Raw genomic sequence first — 27,592 nt, forward strand, 5'->3', positions numbered from 1 at the left:
ACACACACACACACACACACACACACACACACACAGAGAGTTAGATGAGCTCATCCAAGTATAGATGACGTGTCAGGGATAAGGAGAGGTAGTAGTACTACTGAGATGGTGCTGTACTCACTCTGGGCCTCACAGTCCACACAGCGGGAGTTCCCTCGCAGGCCCCTCACTGACTGGAGGGCCATGGCTTCTGTCTGGCTGGTCAGACGCGACTGTGGGACCACAATGACAGACAGACAGACAGACAGACAGACAGACACACAGTTAGGCTTAAGAACTGAAATAAAAATGACAAACTCAACTTACAGTAGTATGTACACTTCACCAGATTCATCATCCCCATAGCGCTGCTCTTTCAGACGGGTCCACTTAAATGCGTGCATGGGGAAGGTGTGTGGGAAATAACACAACAAAACAAATGGAACGAAAGGAGCACAATAAAAAGGTGCAAGCGGCCGAGGCCTGGGGCGTAAACACATGGGGCCAGCTCAGATTGGGCCTGCCCTGCAAGTGCGGGTAGGAAATGGCAACGCTCTGGCTATATTTGAGTTACAGTAATTGCCATTTGTAATTATGTGAGTGTGTGGATGTGTGTGAGAGACTGTGTGTGTGTGTGTGTGTGTGTGCGTGAGTGTGCGTCTTGCTGGTTTGTGGAGTATAATCGTATTTGTAACAATGTAATACAATACAGTACCCTATTCTGGCTTATATGTACTGACTAGTACTAAAACAGTCTGATGTAGTGTTGTAATAGTGAGGTACATTAGTGAAATAGTATTAGTATAGTACCTTATTCTTGCTGCTCTCGCAAGACTGCAGGCTGGCCAGGATCTGACCCTCAACGGCCTGGACCCAGGCATCCCGCTCCTCGTACGATGTGGCCTCAAAGTGCCACGTCTGGCCCGTCAACGACACAATGGTGAACTCAAAGTTCTCCTCTGTTTCTGTCAGAAAGAGAGGAAGGGATGAGTCCGTGTGTGCAAGCAAACAAACGCAAAACAAAACACACGCAAACACACACACACACACACACACACACACACTATCAGCAGACTTCACCACACTTCTCACAACCCACTGCCGCCTTCGGTCTGTGACCCACTGCACATTATACAGTATACTACAGCCAATAATATTATTCATTTTACTATTCATTTTGCCACAGCAAAACCTTCGCTCCAGTATGGCAAGGAAACAGATGTCAATTCAGATACAACATGTAGAGCTACATTAGCTCAGAGGAGGGGTCTATTCCATGGGTATGCAAGAACCACCAAATCTAGTGGAAGAAATCAAGCCCCTCCCCTCTGTAGAACACCCAAAGGCACCTGTTGACCTATCGAACGCCCTCCAGCCCCTGCCTCCCTCTATTCCCAGACCCTTTGGCCAGGATATCCCCCCAATTACTGGCCCAACAGGACTCCTAAGACCCCCCCTCTAGTGAGCTGTCAGTCGGCCAAAAGAAAAGGTCAGTCATTACAATCAGGGCCCCCAACAGACATATGGATCTACTACCCAAACCCCCACCATAGGTTAATGGGCCAATCAGGAGTCAATTAGGTGTGTGTGTGTGTGTGTGTGTGTGTGTGTTAAAAGTAAGGCCTTGGAGCTGTGAAACAGCAGGGGCTGTTTGTGTGTGTGTGTGTGTGTGTGTGTGTGTGTCTACACTGGGAGGTCACATTTGGAAGCAGTTAACAACAAAAGAGGTGATTGAAGAAGAGGTAAGGTGGAGCAACATGGCAACCAGGAGGGCCCAGATGGCCCTGACAACAAGGAGACTCTGATGATGAGGCCTGGTCTGATCATGGCCCCCGCCCCCCAAACCCTGAAACCCCCCCCACCAAAAAATCCCCGCAATCTCCTGGATGAGCGAGTTCAGACAAAAGTCCTGGTTCTGTTTACAATTTACTCTGATGGGGAAAGACAGGGGGCCAATTAGATAATGAAGAAGCAATCAGGACCCCCTCACCCCACCCCCACGGTTTGCAAATCAGAGAACTTCGACTAGAGCTCCCATGCGACGTTCGGACTCTGTGCCAATGTGAGAACCTGAGGAACAGGTGTGTTCCACAAGGACTTGTAAAAACTTACCACCACCGTGTTACAATATAGTATTTATACAATGTCTAAGACAGCAGCTGTATGCTCATACTGTAAGGATCATCAAATCTAAATATTGTTCCTAACTCCCTATACCATGAGATATTGTACTCATATGGAGCGATATGCCCCAAAATATCACAATAATCATAAACGATTCTCTCTAAAACGACATGACGGACGATATAACCAAGTAAACAATTATGTTGAATAAAATACAGCACATAATGTCTTGATTTCAGTATCCGCTGATTAACAAGACATTATGCTTGCTACTCCATTTTGCAATAACAATAAATATCGCCCGGCTCTGCCTCTCTCTGAATCACAGAGCTGGTGTTAAGAATATACTTATCACCGCAATTTCAGAGGTTTCAACAACGGGCAGCTATCTGATGTGTTCTGAGAGTGGATATCATCTCCCTGGGAGGAGATTAAAAGTTTAATCAGTCGAGAATCGCTGCGGCCGAGCTGGAAGAGCCGATCATTTACTCTTCTTCACTCAGTCATTTGGCTAATTGGGATCCTCTCAGACCGCTCGAGCTGAAGTTCCCTTCTGGCCTTCGCCTCTCCTCTTCGCTACAATGAGAGAGGCCTTTGTCTCTCCAGCTCTGGCCGTCCAATGAGAAGGAAGATTCCGCGTAGGTCCCTGCGGTAAAATGGCTGGGAACAAAAACCCTGAAAACCTTTTAACTCCCTACGTGTAGGAAAAGATGTACTGTAAGGCGTTGGAGGTTAGTCTTTACTGTCAGTAGATTAGACAGAGGTTTCGTCTTAAATACCCACATTTTTCATGTCTCATATCTTCATGTCAGAGAACTGACGTTTGAGGGGCAGCGTGGCTGGTCGATTGCCGCTATCAATTAGAGCAATATTTTACAGATGGTATTCGCAATGTAAAGAATCCTAAACTTTTTGAGCAGCATTCGATACTGGCAAAAAGCTAGCTTTAATCAACCTCTGATGTGATGATCCAAGCATTTTGTTTGTTCATTAAAAATACATGACTTTCAATTCCCTTCTTTTGATGTTGTCTCAGCTCTCCCTGTATCCTCTCATAGTGGAACCATGCAGCTACACAGATGCCTGGGGAGGGCTGACCTCACATTAACCTTTAAAGATCAAAGTAGGAATGGGCTTCCTGTAAAGCTACGAGTAGACATTACCCATAGGCACAGATCTAGGACCAGCTTACCCTGCCAAAAGCCTAACCGTAACCATTTGAATGGAAAACGCAAAACTGACCAGTCACGTCAATTTATCTGGGGAATACCGATACTAAAACATCATACATCACAGCACAACACTGTGTGTTGTATTTAGCATTAGACCTATGTGAACGTTCTTTTTTTATTGTTTTTTTTTATTGTTAAACACATTGTGGATTTCTGTAGAGACAATGTATTTTTCTTTTGTTTTTCTTCTGGCGTGTTGGTGTATTTCGATATTTCCATGTATTATATATTTCCGTGAGTGTATTTCCGTTCCTGGGATAGGGCGGTCTCGTCCTAGGTTGGGCCCACCCTTCAAACGCTGACAAGCCCTATGGGGTCAGGAACAATGTTCCCGTCATAATTAAATTCGGCTACCTTTTTTTTTTTTTTTTTTTGGGGGGGGGGGGGGGGGGGGGGAGTGACAATTATGGAAACCAACAATCCAGAAAGGCACAGCCTTACGCTGAGGCATAAATTAATGTCGTTCCAACCCCCCTGCCGCCCCTTCCCAGCCCCCACTCCCCCAACATGCACCCCTGTGCATTCTCCAGTCGATTAATGAATTCAAAAATAAAAATGAAAGGGCATTAGGCTGTGCAATTGTGACCCCCCCCCCCCCACACACACACACACATACACACACACAATTTTCCTCTGCAAACCCTGAAATGAGGTGGCCATTACTTGGGAGGCCAGCCCACTGAGTCATGACAGCATGCACAACCCCTGTCCCCCTGTGCAGCTCTACGAGTCATGAGTCTACAGTTTGCGTTGATGTGCTGAATTGGCTTGGTTCCATAGATTTCAAAGCAGAAGATCATGTTTTATGATATCATGGGACACATTTAAAAACTGGCCTTTAAGATACGCATGTCTGCATGTTGTCTGTGCACGCAGTGGTTACTGTAAAATAAATCGTAATTTGTCAACATGACAGACCAGGTTGAAAATAATCCTTCACAGTACATTTTTACCTGTCATTATATGTGCTATATGTTTACAGATCAGGGCTTGGGGCATCCAAAAATCCTCAGATGAGAGATTTTGGCAACAAAACTGTGATTGGTTTGCCTAACCTGTAAACTAATTATTAGAGAATTGACTGAAAGTTATTTTCTACATAGTCTGTGGGGGGGGGGGGGGAGGTGGAGCGAATGTGGGCTTCAAGCTATAAATTAGCGTTACTGGAACATCAGTTAGAATGCAATAGATTCTGAAGGCGGTATTCTGTACCAGCCTGATAATGTGGACCAGAGATGACTGGTATGGATATTTAGTGTCAGTCATCATGACAGCACCAGGTCACACAGCAACAGCAGGCTGTTTTTCAGATTCGTTGCCGTTTTAATTGTAGTTCGTTAATTTTGCGTTAATATTTTTGTCTGTGAAAAAGACGGATAATATTTTGAATTTTCCGTCAACACTTCTAAAAGTCGGTAAATGGCGGATAACGGAACCACTGTGCGCACACACACACGCAGATTGAGAAACTGAAAGCGCATATCCTTTTCTCTCTCTCTGTCTTTCTTTCACGCAAGCACATACAGAGCTTCAATTACGCACACCCACCCACACACACACCTTCCCTCACCCCGCCACTCGTTGTAATAATTACACTACTGCTCCCAGCTACTGGGGGCGACATTCAGAGAGAGTGGCAATTTGTGAACTCTGACACCGACAACCTTTAACAGCAAAACAGCATACACCAAAATACACCATTTACAGGCAGGGTGGGCACAGTACATGCAGATGGGCCGGGGCTTGGGCCTTGGCCGTGCGAAGGGCCCAACGGGTAGGGCGGGGTGGGGGGCTGCATAGGCCGGGGTAGTGCAATGAGGGCGTAGCACCTAAGAAAAGGGACGAGGGGAAGGGGGGGGGGCTCAGGAAACACAAATTAAAAGCCTTAAATGTCACCGCACACAGTATTGCTTTGTGATACAGGTCATTACTCCCCATATTATTCGCACCCTTTTACAGCATTAATAACCTGGAAAATATAACAGGGATTGTTTGCGCCTCGAAAGAAATATGTATTTCTTCATTTTTTTTTTTTATAAGGAACAAAAATAATTTAACCCCTTATGCTCTTAACGTTGAGGGGTTGAGTCCCAGACCATAGGGAGTAAAAGGGGCGGTAACATATTATCACACACACACGGAACTACACTTCCATGACACCAGCGATACACAGCATGCTCCAGGCATGAGCGTGGCCTCCGCACTCCTCTGTGAGAATGGGCAAGGGAGCAAAAGGAAGGACGGACTGACGGACGGACGGACAAGTCGGGTGGTGGGACAGATTGACATGAGGGGTAAACATCTCCAGGGAGACAGTTCAAAGATGGATACAGATAGGCTAGAGAGGGAGATATACTGCCATCCTTGCTCGTGTCCATCTCCTGAGCTTGCTCCCTTATGGTTGGATGAGTTAGTTACCTTCCGAGTTGACACTGCTGCTGTATATGTTGCGCAGACTACCGACGCGATTAAGTTTCCATGTTTTACGTTTGGCTGCGTCCCCGACGGCAGGAGGAAAGAGATAGAAAAGACAGACCAAAAGAAAAGACAGGACAGGGACAGCAGAAGAATGAGACAACACAAATATAAACATAAAAAGAACAGCAAAAAATCAAAAGCAAAAATACGACAGAGAAAAGAAACAGAAAAAAGGGAGAAGTCAGGCTTCAAAGAACAGCAAGATGGAGGAAGCATTAGGAGGGCGGGGCCAAGGGGCAGGTGTGGGAGGGGCTAAAGTGAGCTGGAGAATGATGGATGAGGAAAATCAGTAGAAGCAACAGAACAGTTGAAGCTAGGCAGCACTACACTGCTGGAAGAATTATCTTATTGTCTTCTCTCTCTCTCTCTCTCTCTCTCTCTCTCTCTCTGACACACACACTTGTTGTTGTACATTAAATCAGATATCGTGCAACTGCTACTTTTGTGGCGATTTGCATGGTTGAACTATAGAGGCTACAGTACTGGTACACTGACCGGTGATGACCTTGATGATTACTACAATCTTTCTCTTGCTCAACAGAGACATTGAGCAAGAATATTTAACATTTCTCATTTGAAAAATATAATCATAATAGACTGGCCTTAATAGAACATCATACATATTCACATTTTCATAATTAACAAACAAAATAAAAAATACTGTGGAAAGCATGTATCATGTATCTCTAGAGGATGAATTTAAACTTTATTATTCATTAAAACTTAAACAAAAAATGAAATCAAATTAACAAATCCCCAAAAGACAGGGAACAATTGACAATGTGCACATGGAGAAGTCCCTGGTGTGTAGAAAAATAAGAAAAAAGAAAAGGTTCAAAGTTCAAGAGACTTCATAGCAAAATAAAGCGGTACACATAAAGTAGAAAGAATTGACGGAGAGGATAAAGTAGAGGTAAACCCCTGGCTGTCGGCACGATGTACAATTGTCCCTGGTCCTGGACTGCGTGCCCTCCAACTTCACCTTTTTAAATGAGGTACATTCTCCACTCTTTAAATACACGATTACTTCCCCTCCCGTCTCTTCCCCCCCGAACCTAGATGCCCACCGTGGCCACTGTTATTTTCTCAGCGCCTCAGGCTACCGGGAACATTTGTCACACAACGATAGCAGAAGAGGAAATAAATTAATTCAGCCCCCTACTGCATAGGAAAAGGTATGGGTCTGGTAATGTGTATCTGTGGTTTAAATGTTAGACTGCGTGTACGCACCTTGGCCCTTTTGCCCTTCAAGCAGCTATTTTCACGATACAGGATTCTTGAGCCGACAATAGGTTGTTAATCATTAAAACGTCATCATGGCGTGCAAATGTTCGGATTTTCAGCTGGGGGGCAAGGGCAGCCATCTCTCGTCCACACGATGTAAAACCCTGCTCAACCAAACTGCTTTCTGTCATAATTGGTGACATGATTTGATATTTGTGTGATATGAAATAAAAGTGTACTATTGACAGTTGAAGTTAACTTTCATACTTTTGGACTCATCGTCTGTCAAACAGCAGAGAGATGTATTTACAAACCTGGTCAACCATCAGTAGCTAGTAGCTGGCTGCCTAAACCAGCTAACAGTAAGGGTTTGCAATAAACACAAGGTATGTTTCACAGTAACTGTAACTAGCTATCTAATATATCTACTAACATGACATGGAAAGAAACATGCTGGGCAAATGGTTTGATCTCCACTATTGTAGGGGAGATTTGGCTAAAGTGGCTTTGGTGACTAACCCGACAGATCCACTGCATAAATTTCCAGCTAATGGTGGATCCAAATCAACTTTCAAATGTGTGTGTGAGACTTCTGCATGCTCCCTCTGTAATCCTGCAAGACCACCTGGTGCTTAACTAACACAGAGGATCCCCTGTATCACACCTGCTAGACCATTTTCACCTTCAAGGAATCTGCTCATACACAAAGCTAGTAGTCAATGCATGCGCTGTGCGTAACAAACTATTTTCTCAAAGACAGATATCTTATTTAGAGTGGATTCAAACAGCTGGGGAAACTATGGGAGTGTTCCTTTTCCAGTCCATTTGCCAAACTCTGAGCCCTCAGTCGCATCAGAATTCAACTAATCTGAAACTTCACAACCTGTGTGAAATCACCTGCTGCCACAGCCTAACGTTCTGATCAAAGCATTTGTCTGATCCAATATCAGAGGGAGAGGGCGTTTTGTCCCAACATCCCTATCTTCAGGAATGTCCCTTCTGACTCTGGCAGCTGCAGCTGGCCTATCTCTGGGCTCCGTCTCACGAGGGGCTTCAGGGGGGCTTTTCTCCAGCACCCTCCTGGATCCCATTTCAAAGCTTGCACATTGCAGGGATCCGAGTATCAAACGAGGGCCCTCAGTTAGTTAATGAGGAACGCTTACGGAGAACTCTGGCCGCGTGGTAATTGCGAGTCTGTGATCGACGGAGCGACGCACTGAGAGGAGTGATAAACCTGACGCAGCTGTGGAGGGGGGGGGGGGGTGGTTTGGATGGGGGGATGAGTGGAGGGAGGGAGGGAGGGCAGTCGGGGGGGGGGGGGGGGGGGGGGGGTTGTTGTGAAGTGGTCTCCCTGCACCAAAGCAGAGGGGGGTCTGCCTGAGCGGCATCAGGATGTGAGGAGCCTTTGTTTCATGGAGAAGAGAGAGAGAGAAAGAAGGTATCTTTTCATTAGAGACCCCCCTGTACGGTGCAGCAACACCCCCAGGAAGCCATAGGAATCCTGCTGTTCCCTCACCAAACACACACACTTACAGTGCCTTCGGAAAGTATTCAGACCCCTTCACTTTTTCCACATTTTGTTGTGTTATAGACTAAATTTAAAATGGATTAAATTAATAGAATTCGCCATCAATCCACACACAATACCCCAGAATGACAAAGTAAAAACTTTCAGTAATTAATGAATTTAATTTCAGTAAATTCATTAAAATTGAAATACAGAAATACCTCATGTACATAAGTATTCAGATCCTTTGCTATGACACTCTTAAAATGAGCTAAAATGCATAGGAATCAATTACACACTGTGTGGATCAGGTTGTCATTACAAACTGAGCAAATGGAGAGGAACAAAACAGCTCAGGAATGCGACCCTGAGGCCTGGGGAGACTTACAAAAATCTACAAAGTTGAATGGTGGAGAGGAAAAAGCACAGTCAATGGGACATCATCTCAGTCACTCTACAAAATTGGTCTATAACCAAATGGCTAAAGAGAATCCTTTAATGGAAAATAATCTCTCTCATATGCATAATTGTGTTTGCAACAATGAATTCAAGTGATACAGCAAAGAAAGTGGCTGGAAATGTGTTTATTTGGTTTTACTAAAAAGCATTAAGTTTGGTGCAAATCCAGCACATGCAATGCAGTTTCTGCACCATCTCTCGTTTGAAGAATAGTGGTAGCTGCATCAAGTTATGGGTATGTTTGTCACCGGCAGGGACTGGGGAGTTTGTCAGGATCAAGAGAAAATTATGAAATTTGCTGAGTTGGTAGTGACATCCTAATCTACACAGTGTGTAGATTAGGTGATTCTAATATTAATTCCAAAATTATATTAACTATTATCCTTGCATTAAGATGGACTCAGTTCAACCTATTGAGTGATGTATTGAGTCATTTGTTGATGACATTTTTGCATTTTAGCTCATTTTAATTTTATTTGTATTACAATTTTAGTTAATTTAGTGAAATTTCAAAAAACCTGTTTTCGCATTGTCGTTCTGGGGTATTGTGTGTGGATTGATAACAATTTGTTTTAATTTAATCCATTTTAAATCGAGTCTATAACACAACAAAATGTGGAAAAAGTGAAGGGGTCTGAAAACCTTCCGAAGGCACTGTATATGCTTATTCACTATCACAATACTACCACCTGGAGTCAGTACCATGTAGAATGCACTACATCTTCTAATTGGCTCATTCAAAGTCCTCTTTCCTCACCCACAACTTTCCCCCCCTCGAAGTTGTTGCTGCAAATGATAATATGCTCCCAGTCATGTCACCTTATGAGAGTAAATGTTAAATGAATAACAATAAAACAAGAAAATAGGTTGGTGACTTTTTTTTTCTGCATCGGATTTCATTCCATTTCGACCATATATTCACCACATATCTGTCTAGTACTAAGTTTCAAATAATGAGATGGAGGTACAGCATGGTCTACTGGTCCTCTAAACAGTAGGTCAGATTAAAGAGAGAAAAGTGAGGGAGGGAGGAGGGAGGGAGGGAGGGAGGGAAGGAGGGAGCGAGAGAGAGAGAGAAGACTGGAGAGATAAAGATAAAGAGAGGGGTCTAGTGTTCTGCGGTGGCCCTACCTGGGCGAGAGGAGAGGAGAGGAGAGGCGAGGCGAGGAGGGCGGTCCCCCTCATGAATAACAGGGGGCCGTGACAGGCTGATACTTCATCTGGCCCCTGGCGTGACAGTCGTCGAGCGGCGCCACGCGCAAGTGCTTAATGGCTAAATTGGGAGACTGTTACTAATCGCTTATTGAATAATGAAAGTGACACAGCTGATAAAAGATTTCAAATCTGTGGATTATTTATAATATTTCACTTAAGTGCCCCCCGCTGACGAATGGCGCAGGGCTGCACAGTGGCCAGGGGGAGCGTCTGACAATGATCGGACCTCGTGGAAAGCGCGCCGGGGCGTGAGGCGCCCTCTGTCACGTGGTGGTGGGGGGAGTAAAGGTAGGGGACCAGGATGATGTCGTGTAACTAACAAACTGATGATACACTGTGTTTCTTTTTTACATCACTTGCCTTTACTTTTATAATGTACGTCATAGTCAAAGACCGCATCACTTCACCTCATTGACTGTACATGTAGGCTTGACCACTCACATGGACTACGTGACCCCGATGATAAGCAATGATCCAATTTCTGGGGACAAAGAAAAATGTCTGATTTCTGGAGAGGTAATCGACCAGTCTCTGGATGATCACTAGCAATGATAGTTATTGGCTGCACCAGAGCTTTCTCACGTGCATTCACAAGCCCTCCTAAAAAGGCATACGTTGAAATAATTAAGGGTAGGGCTGGGTGCCATCAACATTTTGTTATTGACAATATTACTTTCGGAAATATCACGATATACAATAATATCGTTCATTGTTGAAGTGTGCTGTAGACATGCCAGCGTGAGCAGAAATGACTGAACTGCAGCACATAGTGTGTAGCTGGTGTTGGAAATAGTCTGGTGAAAAACAGAGGGACACTGGACCGCTAACAGAGGGACACTGGACTTGTAGTTCTGCACATATCTGGAGTTTTACGCACTTTTACAGGTATCACAATATACTCCAAATATCACAACATGCTCCAAATATCACAATATTTGCTAATATGGAACCCAACTGAAGGTCAAGGTGAGTAACTGAGATGGCCCTTGACACAATAATCCTGAAATACATTTTCTAAACAACGAGTACTTTAATAACCAACCACTATGATGCTAAATATTACGTACATAGTTATAATCTATATTAGAGGTAAAAAAAAAAGACCTGCTTACTTACTGCTCAACAAAAGTATGATGACTTGACACATGCCACTAGACAGTAGGCAAAACATAAAAAATATTACTGCACAATAACAAAAACTCCCTACCTTTAACCTACCCAATTACATATTCTGAGCATTCCAGTGTTTCAAATAGCATGTTTATTGGGTTGAATGAAACCCCCGGTTCCGACATAGGCTACTGGTTCACAGTAATGGTCTGTGCTAGACGGAGAATCATTCTTCACGAGCCGAGATGGAGTGAACCCAGCAGATCTGTCACATGGCAAGCACTTGCCTTGTCAGCCACTTGATACCCAGTGATGGAAGTGCACACATTACACATCTGTTACCAAAGCGCATCTGTTCCATTTTCATTCACAGCAGAACGGCACGTGTGTGTGTGTGTGTGGGTGGATGTGTTGTGTGCTCACATATCTGTAAGTCAATGTGTGTGCAAATGTGTGTGTGTGTGTGTGTGTGTTCAACATGACACAGTACATGCCACTTTGTGTATGCAGTGGTGAAAACACACATCAGAGAGGGGGATAAGACAGACACTGATAATAAAGGAATGAAGGGATGGGAGAATGAGAGTATGAAGAGACCCCCTTTTTCAGAGGGACAGAAGCCGGGGGGCTCGGGAGACATGACCGCGTTTCCCAATCCTGTTCCTTAGGCAACACACAGTGCCGTATCAGCCTAAAGTTTGTTATTAATCTTACTATATTCAACCGTATGTACTGTATGCAGGCTAGTCTCATTGAAATGACATTAATTCAATTAAAAACCTGGTCCAAAGTAGCAACAGGGTATTTTTCATATACCCTATAAAGTTCATAACACGAAGTTCCTGGATTGTTCAAGTTTCTGGATCTCTAGTCCTGTGTTCTAGAAATGTACCTATTCGTCAATCATGGAGAAGACTGAGCAAAGTTTTCCAGAGTCAATTAATGGCATAGCAGTTTAGGCCTAGCTAAGAAGTGTGAGGGGTTCTGTTATTTACTGCATCCCCACACAGAATCTCAAGTCTTCATGTAATTTGACCATCACCACAGTACATATTCTGCCCACATCCCAGTGAGTCGGGAGCCTCAGTCTCTCACATTAAGGCCAGAGGGGGAGACTGTTTTAGCGGGCGGACCAGGTAAGGGAAACGGAGGCGAGGGGGAGGGGGGGGGATGGAGTTACCTTCCGCAGTACCAGAGAGGCCGTCGGCTTTGAAGTTGCTGGTGCTCTTCTTCCGGCGGTGCTTCTTGCGGTTGGCGTGGGGCGAGGGTGGAGGGTCCATCTTGGGGCTGGTGGTGCTGGAGATGCTGGGGCTGGAACACACCGAGTCGCCGAGGCCTGTGTCTGACACAAACACAAAAAAAAGCAAAAAACATCAATAACTCTTATTTCGAATGAAAGTTGGATCACAAAGAATATGGACAGGGGCCAGAGAAAATCCACATAGTTACAGGGGAGAGCGCAAGAGTATAACCACATGGATACAGTGTATGTTAGGAAGAGGGTATAACCAAATAATGACAGGGTGTCTTAGGGACAGGGACAGTGAATAAGCGCTGCCAGAAGAGCTGTGATTCAGGATTGTGATTAGGGGGAAGGCAGAGAAGGAGCCAGTACGATGCTGGCAATTGGCTGGCTGTTCTCTGGCCGAAGCTATCAGGCGAGCGCCGGCTTCACTTTTCATGCGCCCGAGTTGACAGCTGTGACTAGCGGCGGAATAAAATAACATTCAGCTCCCATCAATATCACCCAGAGCAGCGGGAGTGATGTTGGACAGGGGTAGGGGGTTGGTTGGGAGGGGGGGGGGGGGGGGGGGGGGGGGGGGCACGGAGCGCTCTCCTAGCACACAATGGCGCCCACAAACGCCAGCCAGACAGCCCCAAGGACAGCCATAACTTATTTTACAATCGTTTAGTCTCAGCTCGAGTGGAAAACGTGACAACTTATCTCTGCTGACAAGATGCCATCCCAGAGCGCGCAATTAACCGCCGCGGATTAACAGCCCTCCCATCTGCAATCTCCCCCGCCCCCCCCACCCCCCCTGCCCCCCACCTCGCTCTCTCCACATCACCACCTTCACTCACCCCCGCCACCCAACCTCACATTATCCATCACCCCTTTGCCGTCTCTGTTGAACTGTCTGTTGTGTGTCATCCCCCCCCTCCCACACCCAACTTTCCTTCTCTCCGGCCCAGTTCCTTCCTTCTCTCTTTTGTGGCCATATTCAGAAACAATCATCACAACAACGATATGAAGGATGATATTTCAGAAGGCAAAGCCTTCTTCTGAAATCCTTTGGAAGCCATGTGTAGCTCAGTAAAGGTGATGTAATGTAGCTGCAGTTGGTTGAATACATCATTATCTGTAAGACAATGCAGCATGCATAATAGTGGTACTGTCAATATCATGGGATGCTGACATCTGACGAGGCAATGGGTTGTCATTGCATATCGCAATAACAATATCTAACGTCATATAACGACAAACACACAATATATCGCTTAGCCTGTATGGGAGGGAAGGCTAGTTTGAGTGAGGATGGGAAGCAGGAAGTGGAGGGTTTGACTTCCTGGCAGGCTGCGGTGGGAGATCAGAGGGACAGGCAGCTCCTGAGGCATGGCATTCCACAGCATGGCCAGAATCAAAGACACCTGCTGCAGCCCTCTCTCACACAACAAAGGACCCTTTCACAGGGCCACCGCACATACTCCAAATGAGTTTCTTCCTGTTTGGTACATCCAAACACACACGTGTGCGCGCGTACATTATTTTTAGTGACACAATAGATCAACTGAGACTCCCTGAGAGGATTGTAACTAAATCCTAACTGCCATTCTAGCCATTTTTCTGCCAATACGGCAGGCAAAGGCAACCTCAGAGTGATGCCTTGACATGACCCAGGTGCTCTACCTACTGAAGAGTCAATATGATCATATCATTGGCCACTGCAACAGGGACTTTGAATGAGTAAAAGAGGGAGAAAGGGAAAGGGAGGGAGACAGAGAGAGGACTCAAGAACCGTCGGGGTGGGGAGGGGGAGGTAGAGAGGGGAGGGGGACGCGGGCAGCTAAGGCCGCTACTGTGTTAGCCAGAGAGAGGGAATGCCAGGGATGCCCCCCAGCCACAGAGAGGGAATGGAAATAGGTACATTAGTCAGCGGGTTGGGAGCGACAGCGGGCCTCGACCAGCATGCCATTAGCCCCCAGAGCCAGCCGCCCCCCACCCCCTTATGTGGAGGGAGGACATTAGCTAGCTGCTAACCTTACCTCACTCTATCCCCTAACTCCGCTAACTCCTAACTCCCCCCAGGCTATCTCTGGCCCTGAGGTGCCTCCAGACAACAACCTTCTAATTAAAGACACTCACTCATTATTCTTATTGCTCTCATTCTTCCATAATTAAGGAGGAAATGCCAACAAAATGCAGGGGAGTGGGAAGGCCAAACTGATTATGTGTGTGTGTGTGTGTGCGCGTGTGTGTGTGTGTGTGTGTGTGTGTGTGTGTGTGTGCGCGTGTGCATGCTCAGGGGCATGTTTGCTGAGAGTAGATACAGCACTACAGAGGGCACGTCATAGCTGTCCAATTTAAAGCCCATGGAAAAAGAGGACCCCTGCAGCCTGAGTGCTCAGTAGAGGGGGGGGGGGGTCCTGGTGTGTGTGTGTGTGTGTGTGTGTGTGTGTGTTTTCCTGCCATTGTCTTGTTCCCTTTCCTTATAGAGCTCATTATTGTGGCCCAACTACCGAACTTAAGGTCCCTTTCTCCCTACTAAGCCTTGGAACTGTAGCCTAGGTCACATTGGACCACTTAACTAGCTTCTTTAAACTACTGACATATACAAGGAAAATCCATTTTGCTATGAACCATAATTTCGACTATTCCATGTTGCACGGGAGCGAGGAGGGGATAACTTTTCACAGACCAGTCATCAAGTTGTGATGGCTTGTAGTTGTCGGACGTGAATGTCAAAGGGTTCAAAGTAAAATATGTCTGATGACGCACGCACACGCACACACGCAGACACACACACACACACACACACACACACAAACCTTCTCCTTCACCCCCACCACCCATAGGCAAAACAGCAGCAAGCACTTACAGGGATTCGAGCCATCAGTGGCGGAACTTGGGCTAGCTAGTTAGCTAATGACTATATGAGGGCATTATTTTTCCCTCGTCTCAAAGCATGAAAGGGGAGGGGGGGTGTATCTCATAGCAGGCGTTGTGGTGGGCTCCCGTGGGGGGTAAAGGTGACGAGCCATCAGCGAGGCGAGTGGCGAGTCATGCAGCTATCACAGTCCATCGCAGTCAGTCAGAGCAGTGGAGAGGCACCTCATTAGGGGCCGCCTGGGTAAAGGTTATTTTGGAAAAAAGGGCTGCGGAGTGGCAGTGATGCTTTCAGACAAGCTCACAACAACTCAACGCCTTCAGGACCCGAAACGGCCACACACACAGATCTGTGCATTCACATACACGCACGCGCGCGCACGCACGCACACGCACACACACACACACACACACACACACACACACACACACACACACACACACACATACCAGAGGTCGCATTCGCTTTCAAAAGCCTACATTTTCAAAGTGCAGACCCTCCAACGATCTGTGTTTTGATAGATTTAGCAAGCTACTGTCAATTTGCGGGGCAAGCAATTCACGCATTGTGATGTTTTTCTCAAAATCACAGAACACTCCTATCACACGTAAAATTTTGGGTGTTGTAACATAATATTGGTATTACTAAACAGATTATCCTCTTTTCAACAGTGGCCTTTGTCAAATGTATTTCGGAGACACCAATCTGAGGAGAGGGTCAGCCTCAGACAGGCAGAGAGAGAGAGACGTTTGGAGGATGGATGTGACGTTTCGTATAATTGCAGCGAGCCTATTTACATATTCAATGTTGGAACATGAAAATTAATGTCATGGTCAATACACTTGCATTTTCCAAATGCATCACGTTTTTAAGTTTTACACATTTTTTTACATGAAAAAAACGCAGGAATCTATGTTAACGGGGCCACTGCAGACACAAACACACACTTCATCCAAACATCTGATGATGCCAAAGACTCCATCATGTTTCTCTCTCTGCTAAAATGTAGGTTTGAATTAACTTAGGAAACATTGTTTCCCAAGAGGGAGGGGAGCATGTATACAGAGTGAAGGCAAGATGTGAGAACTGTGAAGATGTGACAACAGAGACACTCGTGCTTTTGGGGGAACAAGGCTAAAGTGTTTGTGTTCAGTGATAAATGGCCTTATGAAAATGCCTGTCCCAATAAAGTTGAGTGAAATTGAACTGACTAGCATAAACTGGCAAGAGTTGGCTACAGGGAGCCTAAAGGTGATGGCGGGAGCGCAGTGGAGTGTTAATATGGGGCTAGACCTCAGCTGTGTGCGCGTATGTGTGTGATTTTTTTTGGCCAGCAGGCTAGGCCCCTGGGAACTCATTTAAGCATTTCACAACTTTAAACGTTATTTCAGGAGTGCAGGGCCACCGGGGCAAACACACACACACACACACACACACACAGAGGCCACCATCCACAGACGAAGGACCTGTCACTCAGGCTAACCGTCACAGCGGTGCACCCTGGATCCGACAGCTGTCAGTCTGAGTCTGCAACATTGTGCATGCGTGTGTGTGTGTGTGTGTGCATGCGTGTGTGTGTGTGTGTGTGTGTGTGTGTGGGGATGTGTTTGTATCAAGACTAGAGTCTGTTCATCTATTAACTACACTTAAATATAGCAAGTATAATTAGTATTTTCAGTGGCATGTTGTTAGTAAATGAAATAATTTATTCTGCTTGTGAAAGCTCAGCTGTTATACTTCTATCTTTTTGTATGTTTACACTATCTTTTACCACTTAATGTCCATGGTTGCGACCATGACTTTTGTTTTTAGGGTGCAGAATCGTACCATTTACACTGAAATGAGACGTCTCAAAAGTCTTAAATTAATGGGTTAAACGGAAATGTTTCCATCTGTAGGTGGCTCACATGCACACATACACACACACCTCCAGCTGCTTGTAAGAGAGAGTGAAGTTACTGATGTGGGTCTCTCAGTGAGCATTAGCTTGATAAACAGTTAAGGCAACATTAGGGTCTGGCAGGCCGATCAATGGGAGATGGATGAAGGGCCCAGAGAAGGAGGAAGAGGGCCCCCCAGTGGAGCTCTGCTCTCGAGCTACCTGTGCTTTTTTTTTATCCAAGAGTGTTCTACACCACATTATCCAAATATTATACCTGAACTTCCCCCCCTCAAGCGTATAACTACACTATTACTACATACAATCCTATCAAGATATAAAACATCTTGCTCTTAATGTTTAAGGGGCCAGCCTGGTTGGTGTTTGGGGACCAGGGAGGCTTACCGGTGCTGACTCCTGAGTTGGCGATGACGGTGGCCTCGCTCCACTGGTCGGCGCTGGACACGGAGTAGGAGCGCTGGTGCATGCCGTCACCACGGCTGTTGAAGGACACCAGGCTGATGCCACTGGCCATCTGGGACGCTGATGAACTACTGGTCACCGAACCTGGGAGAGGGGGGAGATGATGGGACGAAAGAGAGATGGGAGAGAAAGTGGGAGAGGGACAAAGAGAGAGTGGAGGAGGAGATATAAATGGCTTCATTTTCATGTCTCAGAATGTACTTAAAGTCAAGGTTACAGGCCGGGGACCGTTGGACGCGTCGATAATCAGGCTGCTTCTGTCTACTGGCAACAACAAATGGATTGAGATAGGAAAGAGATAAGAAAGAGAGAAATTAAGAAATTGTAAAAAGAATACCCTTAACCCCAATGCAAACTGCATATTCAAGTGGACCACAGTACACGCCACAGGGGACATAGTCAGGACCGCTCTGACTGCGGCCCCTGGCCCCATACATGTAGCTGAGCTGGGTTGAGCTGCGCTAAGCTACAGTAGGCTAGGCTAGGGGGCCCACATTCAGTATAAAGGGCTAATGTAGCCTAAGCGGAGCAGAACGGCGCTCATTTCCCGGAGTCAATTACCCCGGTGTGCGTGTCACTCAGAAGAGGCCAGATGAGAGCACCTCAGCCCAGAGCCTAATGGTAAGGCTTATGAAACACTCCTGTTTACAAAAACGGAGGCTGCCCTGGTCATGGCTCTGCAGCCTCCGTTTTTGTAAAAAGGAGTGTGTGAGGGCAACATTCATCACTACACTCGACACACACAAACATACAGTACACCACCAAAACACACACACACACACACACACACACACACACACACACACACGGGCATAAGCTTGCGAACAAACACACATGCACACGCACAATAGGAAGGTAAAAAAGGAAACCCTTACAAGCTAGCTGCTCAAATCAAACCCTTCAGTTGCTAGAGCTTTCACAGCCTAACAACTGAGTGAATCATTTCTCTTCTCTTCTACTCCATCTCCCTCCCTCCTTCACTCCCTCCCTCATCCCCTCTTTCTCTCATTACAGCTCATTTCTGGCGCTGCCTGAGTGGAGAGAGGACTCTGATTGCATTAATATTCATGACAATAATTAGTACATGTATTATGGGTCACTGAATATTCATGCTATTAGTTTGGTCCTCCTGGAGCTGTGTGTGTGTGTGTGTGCGTGTGCGTGTGCGTGTGTGTGTGTGTGTGTGTGTGTGTGTATGTGTGCGTGTGCGTGTGTGTGCGTGTGCGCGCATCCGTTCCACAGTATGGTTTATAGCCTATTTTTCATGCAGGTTTATAAAGATAAAATCACGAAAACATTATATAAATAACATTATGTCAGAAAGTGTAAAACCAACAAAAATGCAGGGTTATGGATGTGTATATGGGGTGGGATAGCGCACGTGTGTTCATGTGTGTGTCTGTGTGCTGGTGTGGGGGTATGGGATGAGTATTTGTAGAAAATGGGGGGTGTAGAGTGGGACATGGGATGAGTTGAGTGGGATAGGTGCGTGTGTGTGTGTGTGTGTGTGTGTGTGTGTGTGTGGTAGGGCACTAGTATGCGTGTATGTGTGTTGAGTTCACAGTACATTTGGTGAACTGAGGTGTAGTGCACTGCTTGCATGTGTGTAGTGGGTGCCTACGACTTTGTGTGTACAGCTTCATATGATTGTGTGCGTGTGTGTGTGTGTGTGTGTGTGTGTCCATGTCTCTCACCAGGTGCTTGTCCCAGCTGCAGGCTGCTCATGTCCTTGGTCAGACCGTTGGTTTTGGGGCTGGGGACAACTGCACAGGTAGACACTGCCCTGGGTGGCCTCTTCCCTGGCACCTTCACTGTGGTCCGCAATAGGTCAATCTCCTTCCCATGTACGTTCTGCATGTAGTCCTATAGGAAAGGAGATAAGCTTCGGTCACTATACAGGTGTGTTCCTCACAAAAAGTACTGTTGACTCTTGATAAGTGGACATAATGATAACGGCCCCCCCCCTCCAATGAGTGAGGAGTTATATTGTCATGAGTTCTAACGAAGAGAGATGAGCTCAGACATTTTGAATCCGGATAGAAACCCAAAGCGCTCACTTAGACATAAACATAAGACTGTAGTGTTGCTCTGAAAAAAACTACAATTTAAAAAATAAGCTGTGCAGATGCTGTGAGTTACCTCATTATTATTCAAGTGCTTAGAGAATACATAAAGCTATATGAAAACATAAAAACATCCCAATTTAATCCATTATCCTTTTCATGACAGCCAATATACATTGTGGCATTCGCCCCTGGGGACAAAATTGCAGGTTTGTGATTTTGGTCGGGGTTTGCAGTATCAATTGAAAAAGACTAACAAACCACAGGGCTTGTTATAATCCTCTTTCTTAACACCGGTCCCTGTAGTGCACAAGCCTCTGTGACCTCAATGTGGCTCACACAGACACCACACTGAGTAGGGGTCAGTCTGCTCTCCAACATGAATGAGGCCTTACACCATGTGCAGAAACAAAGCTCTCACACCCACTGGGCGCCAATCAAAAACGATTCTACGCCGTGCGTGTGTGTGTGTGTGTGTGTGTGTGTGTGTGTGTGCGCGTGTACATATGTGTACATGTGTAAACGCATGTGTATTGTGTTCTTAGATGTGCCTGGTTGTGTGTGTGTGTGTGTGTGTGTGTGTGTGTGTGTGTGTGTGTTCACTCACGAGCCCTGAGCAACAGCCTGAGAGGCAGGGCTGGACCACCTCCCTCTCACAGGAGGGCTGACAAAAGGGCAATTCAAAGCCAAGTGCTCTCAACACGGCTTAACAAGCCACCGGAGAGCCCTTGAGCAGCGGCCCACCGGGGCCCAGCGCAGCCCGCCGACAGCTTGACCGAGGTAATTGCGTCTCCATTTGCATCGGGGAACTTTCATCATCGACAAATCATAAACCAAGGGTGAATACGGGGGGATACCAACAAAACAGTGGCGCGGGAGTGTTTGTGTGAGTGTGTGTGCGCGCGTGCACTTGTGTCATTTAGGGAATGTGTGGACAAGTGTTTGAGAAAGATGCTTAACAAATAACGAAAGAAACACTTAAGACAGTTAAAGGAGCAGAGTGGAAGTTTGTTGGGAATCTGCCACTGGCCACCGTGGTGAAATTCAAGTCAAAATTCCAAACAACAACATCCTCCTTAATAATAATATAACCCCCTACAATGGACTTGCAGTGTCGGGCATTAGCTGTTGTGTTTCTGCATGTAGGCAAGATTCGAAGAGACAGTAAGGCGAAAAACAGCATTCGTAATGAAATATTTCTTTCAAGGGATCTCATTCCCTGATCGCTAATGATTAAACATAGTCATTACAATCATTAGGAAGCTTTTAGAAAGCTTGAATGTTACATAAGTGATATTTAAAAAAATAAACCAATGAATTCAAAGAGCATCAAGCATCCCAATAAATACACAACAACCAAAAACTCATAAACATTAAGCAGAAAGATAAGCTAAGCAACATGACGGGTGAACAGATCAATGACTGCTTGGCATTTGGACCAGTCTCATGTTTCTTTGAGGAGCGAAGAGTTTTCCTGCCAATCACGTGGCATCTATTGCCATCCACTTAATTAGCTGCATTAATGTGATTTCTTTGCACATAGTTGAGCAATTAGGAGCGTTGATTGAGTTTCATTCTATTAGCCTCTGCAAACACTCTAATTGATGCCCGAGCCTGCAGATGCACAGTGATCAGGAAAACCTGCTCAGTGCTGGAGGGGTGTGTGTGTGTGTGTGTGTGTGTGTGTGTGTGTGTGTGTGTGTGACTGAGTGACTGAGTGAGTGAGAAAGAGAGAGCAGAGGAGAGAGAGAGAGAATGATAGCACGGTTTGTGAGAGGATTTGAAAATATTTGGCATCTGAAAAGAAGAGAAGACTCTTAACTTCCACAGGGATATCCATATCCATACATAAGGTACATCTCACCACCTCATCACATCCACACATTTCAACACGCATCAACGGTTCTCCTTCCGGTCGATGTTACAACATCCCCATCCACTCTCTCACGCTCTCTGTGCCTCAGCGGTGGTGTCACTGTGTGGGCCTTGCGCATGTCATTTGATTTGTCTCTGCTGCTCCTCTATCCCATTTGCCCCATCCATCCATCAATCCATCCATTCATCCATCTATTTGCATCGGCATGGCTCGGGCTCCAATGTGGCATTAAGAAAATGATTCTGATTTTAATTAACAATAACAATAAGGCCTGATTGCGTGCAGGGGGGGAGAGAGGGGCGCGGAGAAACTGCCGCTATAAAACGGCAGCGCTGACGGGATATGGTGGCAGTGTATGCCAACAGGGCAGCGAGCCGGGCAATTAGGGGAGGCCATTATGCTGTGATATTCCACATCATCAACGTCAGCCGTGTGCAAACAGATGATGCGGGGGTCCTAATTAATGTTGGTCCCCATCAGCGGAGGGCCGTGTATGTGTGTGTGTCAAACCGCCACCCCCCCCACCCCCCATCTGCCATCCACCGCTCTCTCTGGGCAGACACGGTGCATCGCTCGCCGGGGTGGACACACACACACACACAAGCGAAAATCAGGGCTTAGCATCTCCACTAATGGGCCGACACAGTGGCTGATGAATTAACACAAGAGCGGAGGACAAGAGACAGGACATGAGATAATAAAATGGGACAATTAGAAGTAAAGTGAGCGTGGATGGAGGTATGACAGACAGTGCTAGAGCCACTGAGTAATACTGACCCTGTTGCCCTCTGTAGCTGTAGTGTGTGTCTGCCTCTCTGTCTGTGTGTGTGTGTGTGTGTGTGTGTGTGTTTGTGTGATCAGCGCAGGTTGTCAGTGTCACGTTGATCTGTGGCTGGTGTAACAGCCAATCAGAGGAAGTGTTCTAACTAGTCTGGCTGGGCGCAGGAGAACGAGAAGTTAGAGGAGAGTGCTGAAAAACTGTGGCGTGAAACATTTAAATTAGTGTCGACAAGTACTTAAGAGCTGGTATAGACAGAGACTTGGTCCCATACACTGGATTATGGGGTATGGGATGATTTAAAATAAGTCATTTCACAGAAATTACTCACTAATCTATGCATTACGACTCTGCACTTCTATATGTTCTATAAGTCTCCAATTGTCACCAATGGCCTACAATACACATGTACTGTTAAATAAATCTATGTACGTGTGTGTGTGTGTGTGTGTGTGTGTGTGTGTGTGTGTGTGTGTGTGTGTGTGTTGCAGCCGGTGGTACTCACGTGCAGGCTGGGGTGGTAGGTGAGCAGTCCATTATCGCACAGCGTGACGTACTTCTTCTTCCACTCCTTGTTGAGGGACTTCCCGCTCCTCTTCAGGAGCATGCCCTACACAGGAGAGAACACATGAAGGGTGTGAGGACCACATAGCTTCCCCCCCAAAAAAATACGACCAACCAGATTTGCCACAGAGGTTGCTAGGTTTTGTGTACATGCTCAATACACTGAGGAAAGCCTTGGATACTCTGTCGGTCTTTTGTTTCCTGATTTTGAAAACAGTTAAGGAGTAGGACACTTTAATATGCACCAGAGGAAATCCTTCAGAAAGTCCTGTTGATATAGCATAATCTGCAAGCGTACAATGTCTTATTTTAATTTGAATTGCCCTGTGCCACATGTACTGTACACATATTGGCGTTTCGTATTTCACATTTCTTGTAATGGGGGGTGGGGGGGGGGGGGGAGTCAAATGCTTTTGACAATTTAATGTTGTTCATGTTTTGTCATGGTGTGAAGCCAAGCTGAAGGCACATTTCCCCACTGTGTGGAGGCTTACATAAAAATAAATTCTATTCTATTCTCAACCTCAGGCCAGAAACAGGCGGGGAAATCCACAGTGGAACAACACCAGATTTGATCTTTCCCAAATACATTTCTATGACACATGCACTCCCTGCACTTACTCCCTGACCTGAAAAACAAACACAATGCCTTAACTGATAGGGAAACCACTTCACTGAGAGCTTATTGAAAAGAAAAAAAAAGTAGTAACAAGCTAAAAATGAGCAGATTCCTCTCTGAGACATATTAGCACAGAGCTGAGCCTCTTAACATCTCCCTCTCTCTCTTTCTCTCGTTCCCTCTCTCCTACGCACATCAGCCACGGCTGACTGGCCGTTTAGGGCGGACGCCCACCCACACTTCATTTCAGCCAAATTCATTAGGCAAGAGGGGGGATAAAACTGTCCGCTGATTAGCAATTACAGCCGGGCTGCCGCGTGTGTCACTTCACTGGACCTGTTAAACATTAACGCGCAGACAGGGGGATATTAATAGAGTCCGGCAGTGGAGAGAGAGAGGGAGGGAGGGGGGGGGGGTGTGTAGCTAGCTAGCATGCAATAGGGGAGTTGGGGTGGGCTGGGGGAGATGGACAAGCTCTCTGATGGACAGAACTCTGCTTTCCGTCGCTCCTGCGTTCAAATTTCATTAGGGCCTTGTGTTCCTTGGGCAAAGGGAGGATGCCCGGATGACCTCCCCAGAAATGATTGGACGTGGTGTAATTGGCAGTGACATAATGCCAGGAAACACACTTCTGAATGACAAAGGGCCGTCTAATGGTGAGTACAACCACCAAGGGCCACCAATAAGCAGCTCCGCAGCACAAAATGATAACGCAAAGAATGATTCCACTCCTAATAGAGCGTACTTGCAGTCCCCGTTGACCTGACCAGGAAATGATATAGATTTGATGTACTGTGTGTAAAGACATATGCAGGTTTTTTCTTCATTCCTCTCAGTGACAGCGTTCAAATACACACAGGACTTCAGCACCACCCCCCCCCCTCCATTTTTTTAAACATAATGCAAAATGGCTCTAAGATGACTGCCTGTCTGGTTTGTTATCTTCAGGCGAGAATGAAGAGGGGGGGAAAAGCCAAGGCGAAACCACCAACCAAACTATCATTGCTGACATCTGTTGGTATTTTACCTGAGCCTTTATGTTGTAATGCTGTCTTGCATATTTTGTTCTATAACCTAAGGGAGGGTGTGCCCTTTCAAAGAGTAAACAATTGATACAACTTCCTTTAACTAAATAATCTAATTTGGTGAATTGTGCAAAAGTCTGCCTTTCCTGCAACCAAAAGTCCAAAAATCCATGGGAGGAGCCAGTGGTCTCAAATTCAATTTCTGGAGGGCCGGTGTTTATTTGTATCTTTGTTGATCTGACCATCAGCTGATTGTGGTACTCGTTCAAGACCTTGACCAGTTGAATCAGGTGTGTTTGATGGTCTGTAACAAAACTGCATATGAACCAGTCCTCCAGAAATGATTGACAGCTTGAGACGATTGATATAGACCATCAGTGCTGGTTTAAGTGCTGCTCCGAGCTCAGATCTCAACTGCTGAAATCAATGTTGAAGGTAGGGGCCTAGGCCAATAAGGATTGAGATGGGGGAATAAACCCTATTCAAATTTAACACGGAAGCTAGCTAAACAAAAATGTCTTCTCTAGACAAATGTCATGTCTTCTCGAGAAGGGGAAAGTAGTGTCAGGGTAAGGTTGAGAAGAAACTCAGTGCTGGAGGCTAGAAGCAGTGCACGCACACGCACACACACACACAGACGCACACGCACACACGGCATGTAGGTCTCTCTGTGCACAAGAGGTGGTGTCACTGAGCGGGAAAACAACAGGCGTTCCCGCTGTGCGCTAAATGCAACTTGACGAGCTCCTTAATTTTCTAAGGAGGAGGCTGCCGGCAGCCACGCAGCTGTCAGGGCCGCTGAGCGTCCATTACCCCTGTTACTGAGAGAACAACAACATGTTTCCAGGCATTCTGAGGGAGTGAGAGTGAGTGAGAGATGGAGAGTGAGAGAAGCAAAGTAAAAGAGAGAAGGAGAGTGAGTGTCTGAGCAAGAAAGAGATATAGAAGCACAGATGGATGGACAAAAGGAAGAAAAAGAAAGGGGATGGTTGGTGTCTTAAAGACAGGAAAGGTAGCTCCACCATTTCAGGCTTGGGCTGTACTAGGTGGCCAATATTTCTTCAATGTCCGGCCCTGTTTTCGGGGAGAAGTCAGCGTATTAATTTCACCCATCCATCGTGGAGACGACAAGCGATCAGTTTGAGAGGGAAGGCTAATTGAACGCTATGTCGACCCTCCTGATGGGTAATATCTTTCATTATTCAACTCCCGGGGCTTGTGACACATACGTCGTCCTCTTATTTTACCTGCGGGGGCCTTGACAGCTCACAAGGTCTCTCCGCCATCGAAAATAAATGGAAGAAATAAATACACCCAGATATATACTCTTCCTCGTTCCTACCGAGCACTTTCCCCGCCTAGTGAAGTATTGTGGGGTAGTGCTTAGGAAAAGGTCGCTAGCCTCGGGGCAAGCAGATGAAGTCATTCATTAGGAAAAGCTTCCAAAAACGAGACATTACTCGAAAGACTTACGGGTTCACGTTTTTAACCACTGTACCACAACAAACAGGCATGTAATGTTTGACTCCAGTCCCAAATATCTAAAACAATTTAAAGCCTCAAAAACCTTACTTGCCTTTAGTAGTGTAAGTTAACTGAGCCATGGTGCAATTGTCCATTTTCTCACAGAGACAGCAGACAGAGTGGTCGTAAACAAACAGTCTGATAAGAGAAGTTTGTCCAGGTTCACTTACTGGAGCTGCCCATCTATTGAAACAGACTAATCTACTCTCTAATCACCCAATTACCCCTCTTTTCTCCAGACAATGGTCTCTCCCCTGCTCCCTTGAGAGGAATGACAGCAGTCCATTTAGCTGATAGGGGGTAGCCACTATCTCCTGAGAGGTGAGGACAAAACCACAGACCCATAGGATCTAATGGACTCTGGGCCCTGGCATTGTTCTTGGGCGTCCCTTGAGAGCAGGGGGCTAAATTATGGGTGTCATCTCCACACAAGCAGGTCGGTTCTGGGGATCTGTCAGGGGTGTGTCAGGGTGCGTGGGACAGCAGGGCCCGCCGTGAGTGACACCTTTGTGAAAGCCGGGCGCTTCTATATCACAGTGGCCATCTGATCCGGCCTGGGGAGCCATCCCCTCTGCCAGCGATGCTGCACCAACCGGTCATTCATCATCCCTCACAGTAGTGTGTGTGTGTTTGTGTGTGTATTTTTGTGTGTCTCTGACCAGTGACATGTCCCTGATCAAGGGACACAGCCAGTAGGACAGACAGGCAGAGAGAGGAGCTGAAAGAGATTGGTACTATGCACACAATGTCAACTGCCATTCATTCTTGCCATGTAGATAAACGGTCATGTAATAATTCATGCAACTGTGCACACACACACACATTGGGGACACATGCATACACACACACACACACACACACAAACACACAAACACACCCACAGAGAAACACACACGCACACGCATCAGTCATTGCATCAATGACAAGGTCGGCGTTGATGAGGCAAGGACGGAGAAGGGCAGGCCCAGGGGAGCGGTGCGAACACCAGATCAAATAAAACACCAACGGAGAGAAAAAAGCTCTGCCACTGATTTATCTGATAAGAGTTCTGGGTAATTAATTAGAAACTCAATTATCCAAACCTTACTTCAGCAGTCTCAATTCATTAGGAGATAAAAAACCCTCGCCATGCACACGTTTCTGACAATGAGAGAGAGGAAAAAGAAGGGATGTGGAAAGAAACACATTCTTTCCTTTCCTTCACCCCTTCAGTAGCCTCTAGGGTCAACGCTGATTGCTTTTGTCCATCTCGTCTTTCTTCTTAAAGGAGTAAAGCACTTTATCAAAAAGATGGGTAGAGGAACAGATAGTGTATCAAACAGGAGATCAATCCCACTAAAATCAGTG

General features: G+C 46.1%; 1 protein-coding gene across 2 annotated transcripts in view; it reads right to left on the minus strand.

The window, feature by feature from the left end:
- The window catches only part of agap1 (ArfGAP with GTPase domain, ankyrin repeat and PH domain 1), a 116,063-nt gene that overhangs the window by 17,456 nt on the left and 71,015 nt on the right, over positions 1-27,592 (minus strand). Inside the window, exons 10-15 of one of the 2 annotated variants that reach the window (XM_083684901.1) lie at positions 23,019-23,123; positions 19,491-19,659; positions 17,719-17,880; positions 12,509-12,664; positions 790-944; positions 122-212 (exon numbers count right to left, since the gene is read on the minus strand). In XM_083684901.1, the coding sequence (XP_083541027.1) occupies positions 122-212; positions 790-944; positions 12,509-12,664; positions 17,719-17,880; positions 19,491-19,659; positions 23,019-23,123 (838 nt within the window). Of the gene's footprint in view, positions 1-121; positions 213-789; positions 945-12,508; positions 12,671-17,718; positions 17,881-19,490; positions 19,660-23,018; positions 23,124-27,592 lie in introns of both variants that reach the window. The other variant, XM_083684900.1, reaches the window with a different exon arrangement.

Source organism: Argentina silus, assembly GCF_951799395.1.
Source record: "Argentina silus genome assembly, chromosome: 14".
Classification (NCBI taxonomy): Eukaryota; Metazoa; Chordata; class Actinopteri; order Argentiniformes; family Argentinidae; genus Argentina; species Argentina silus.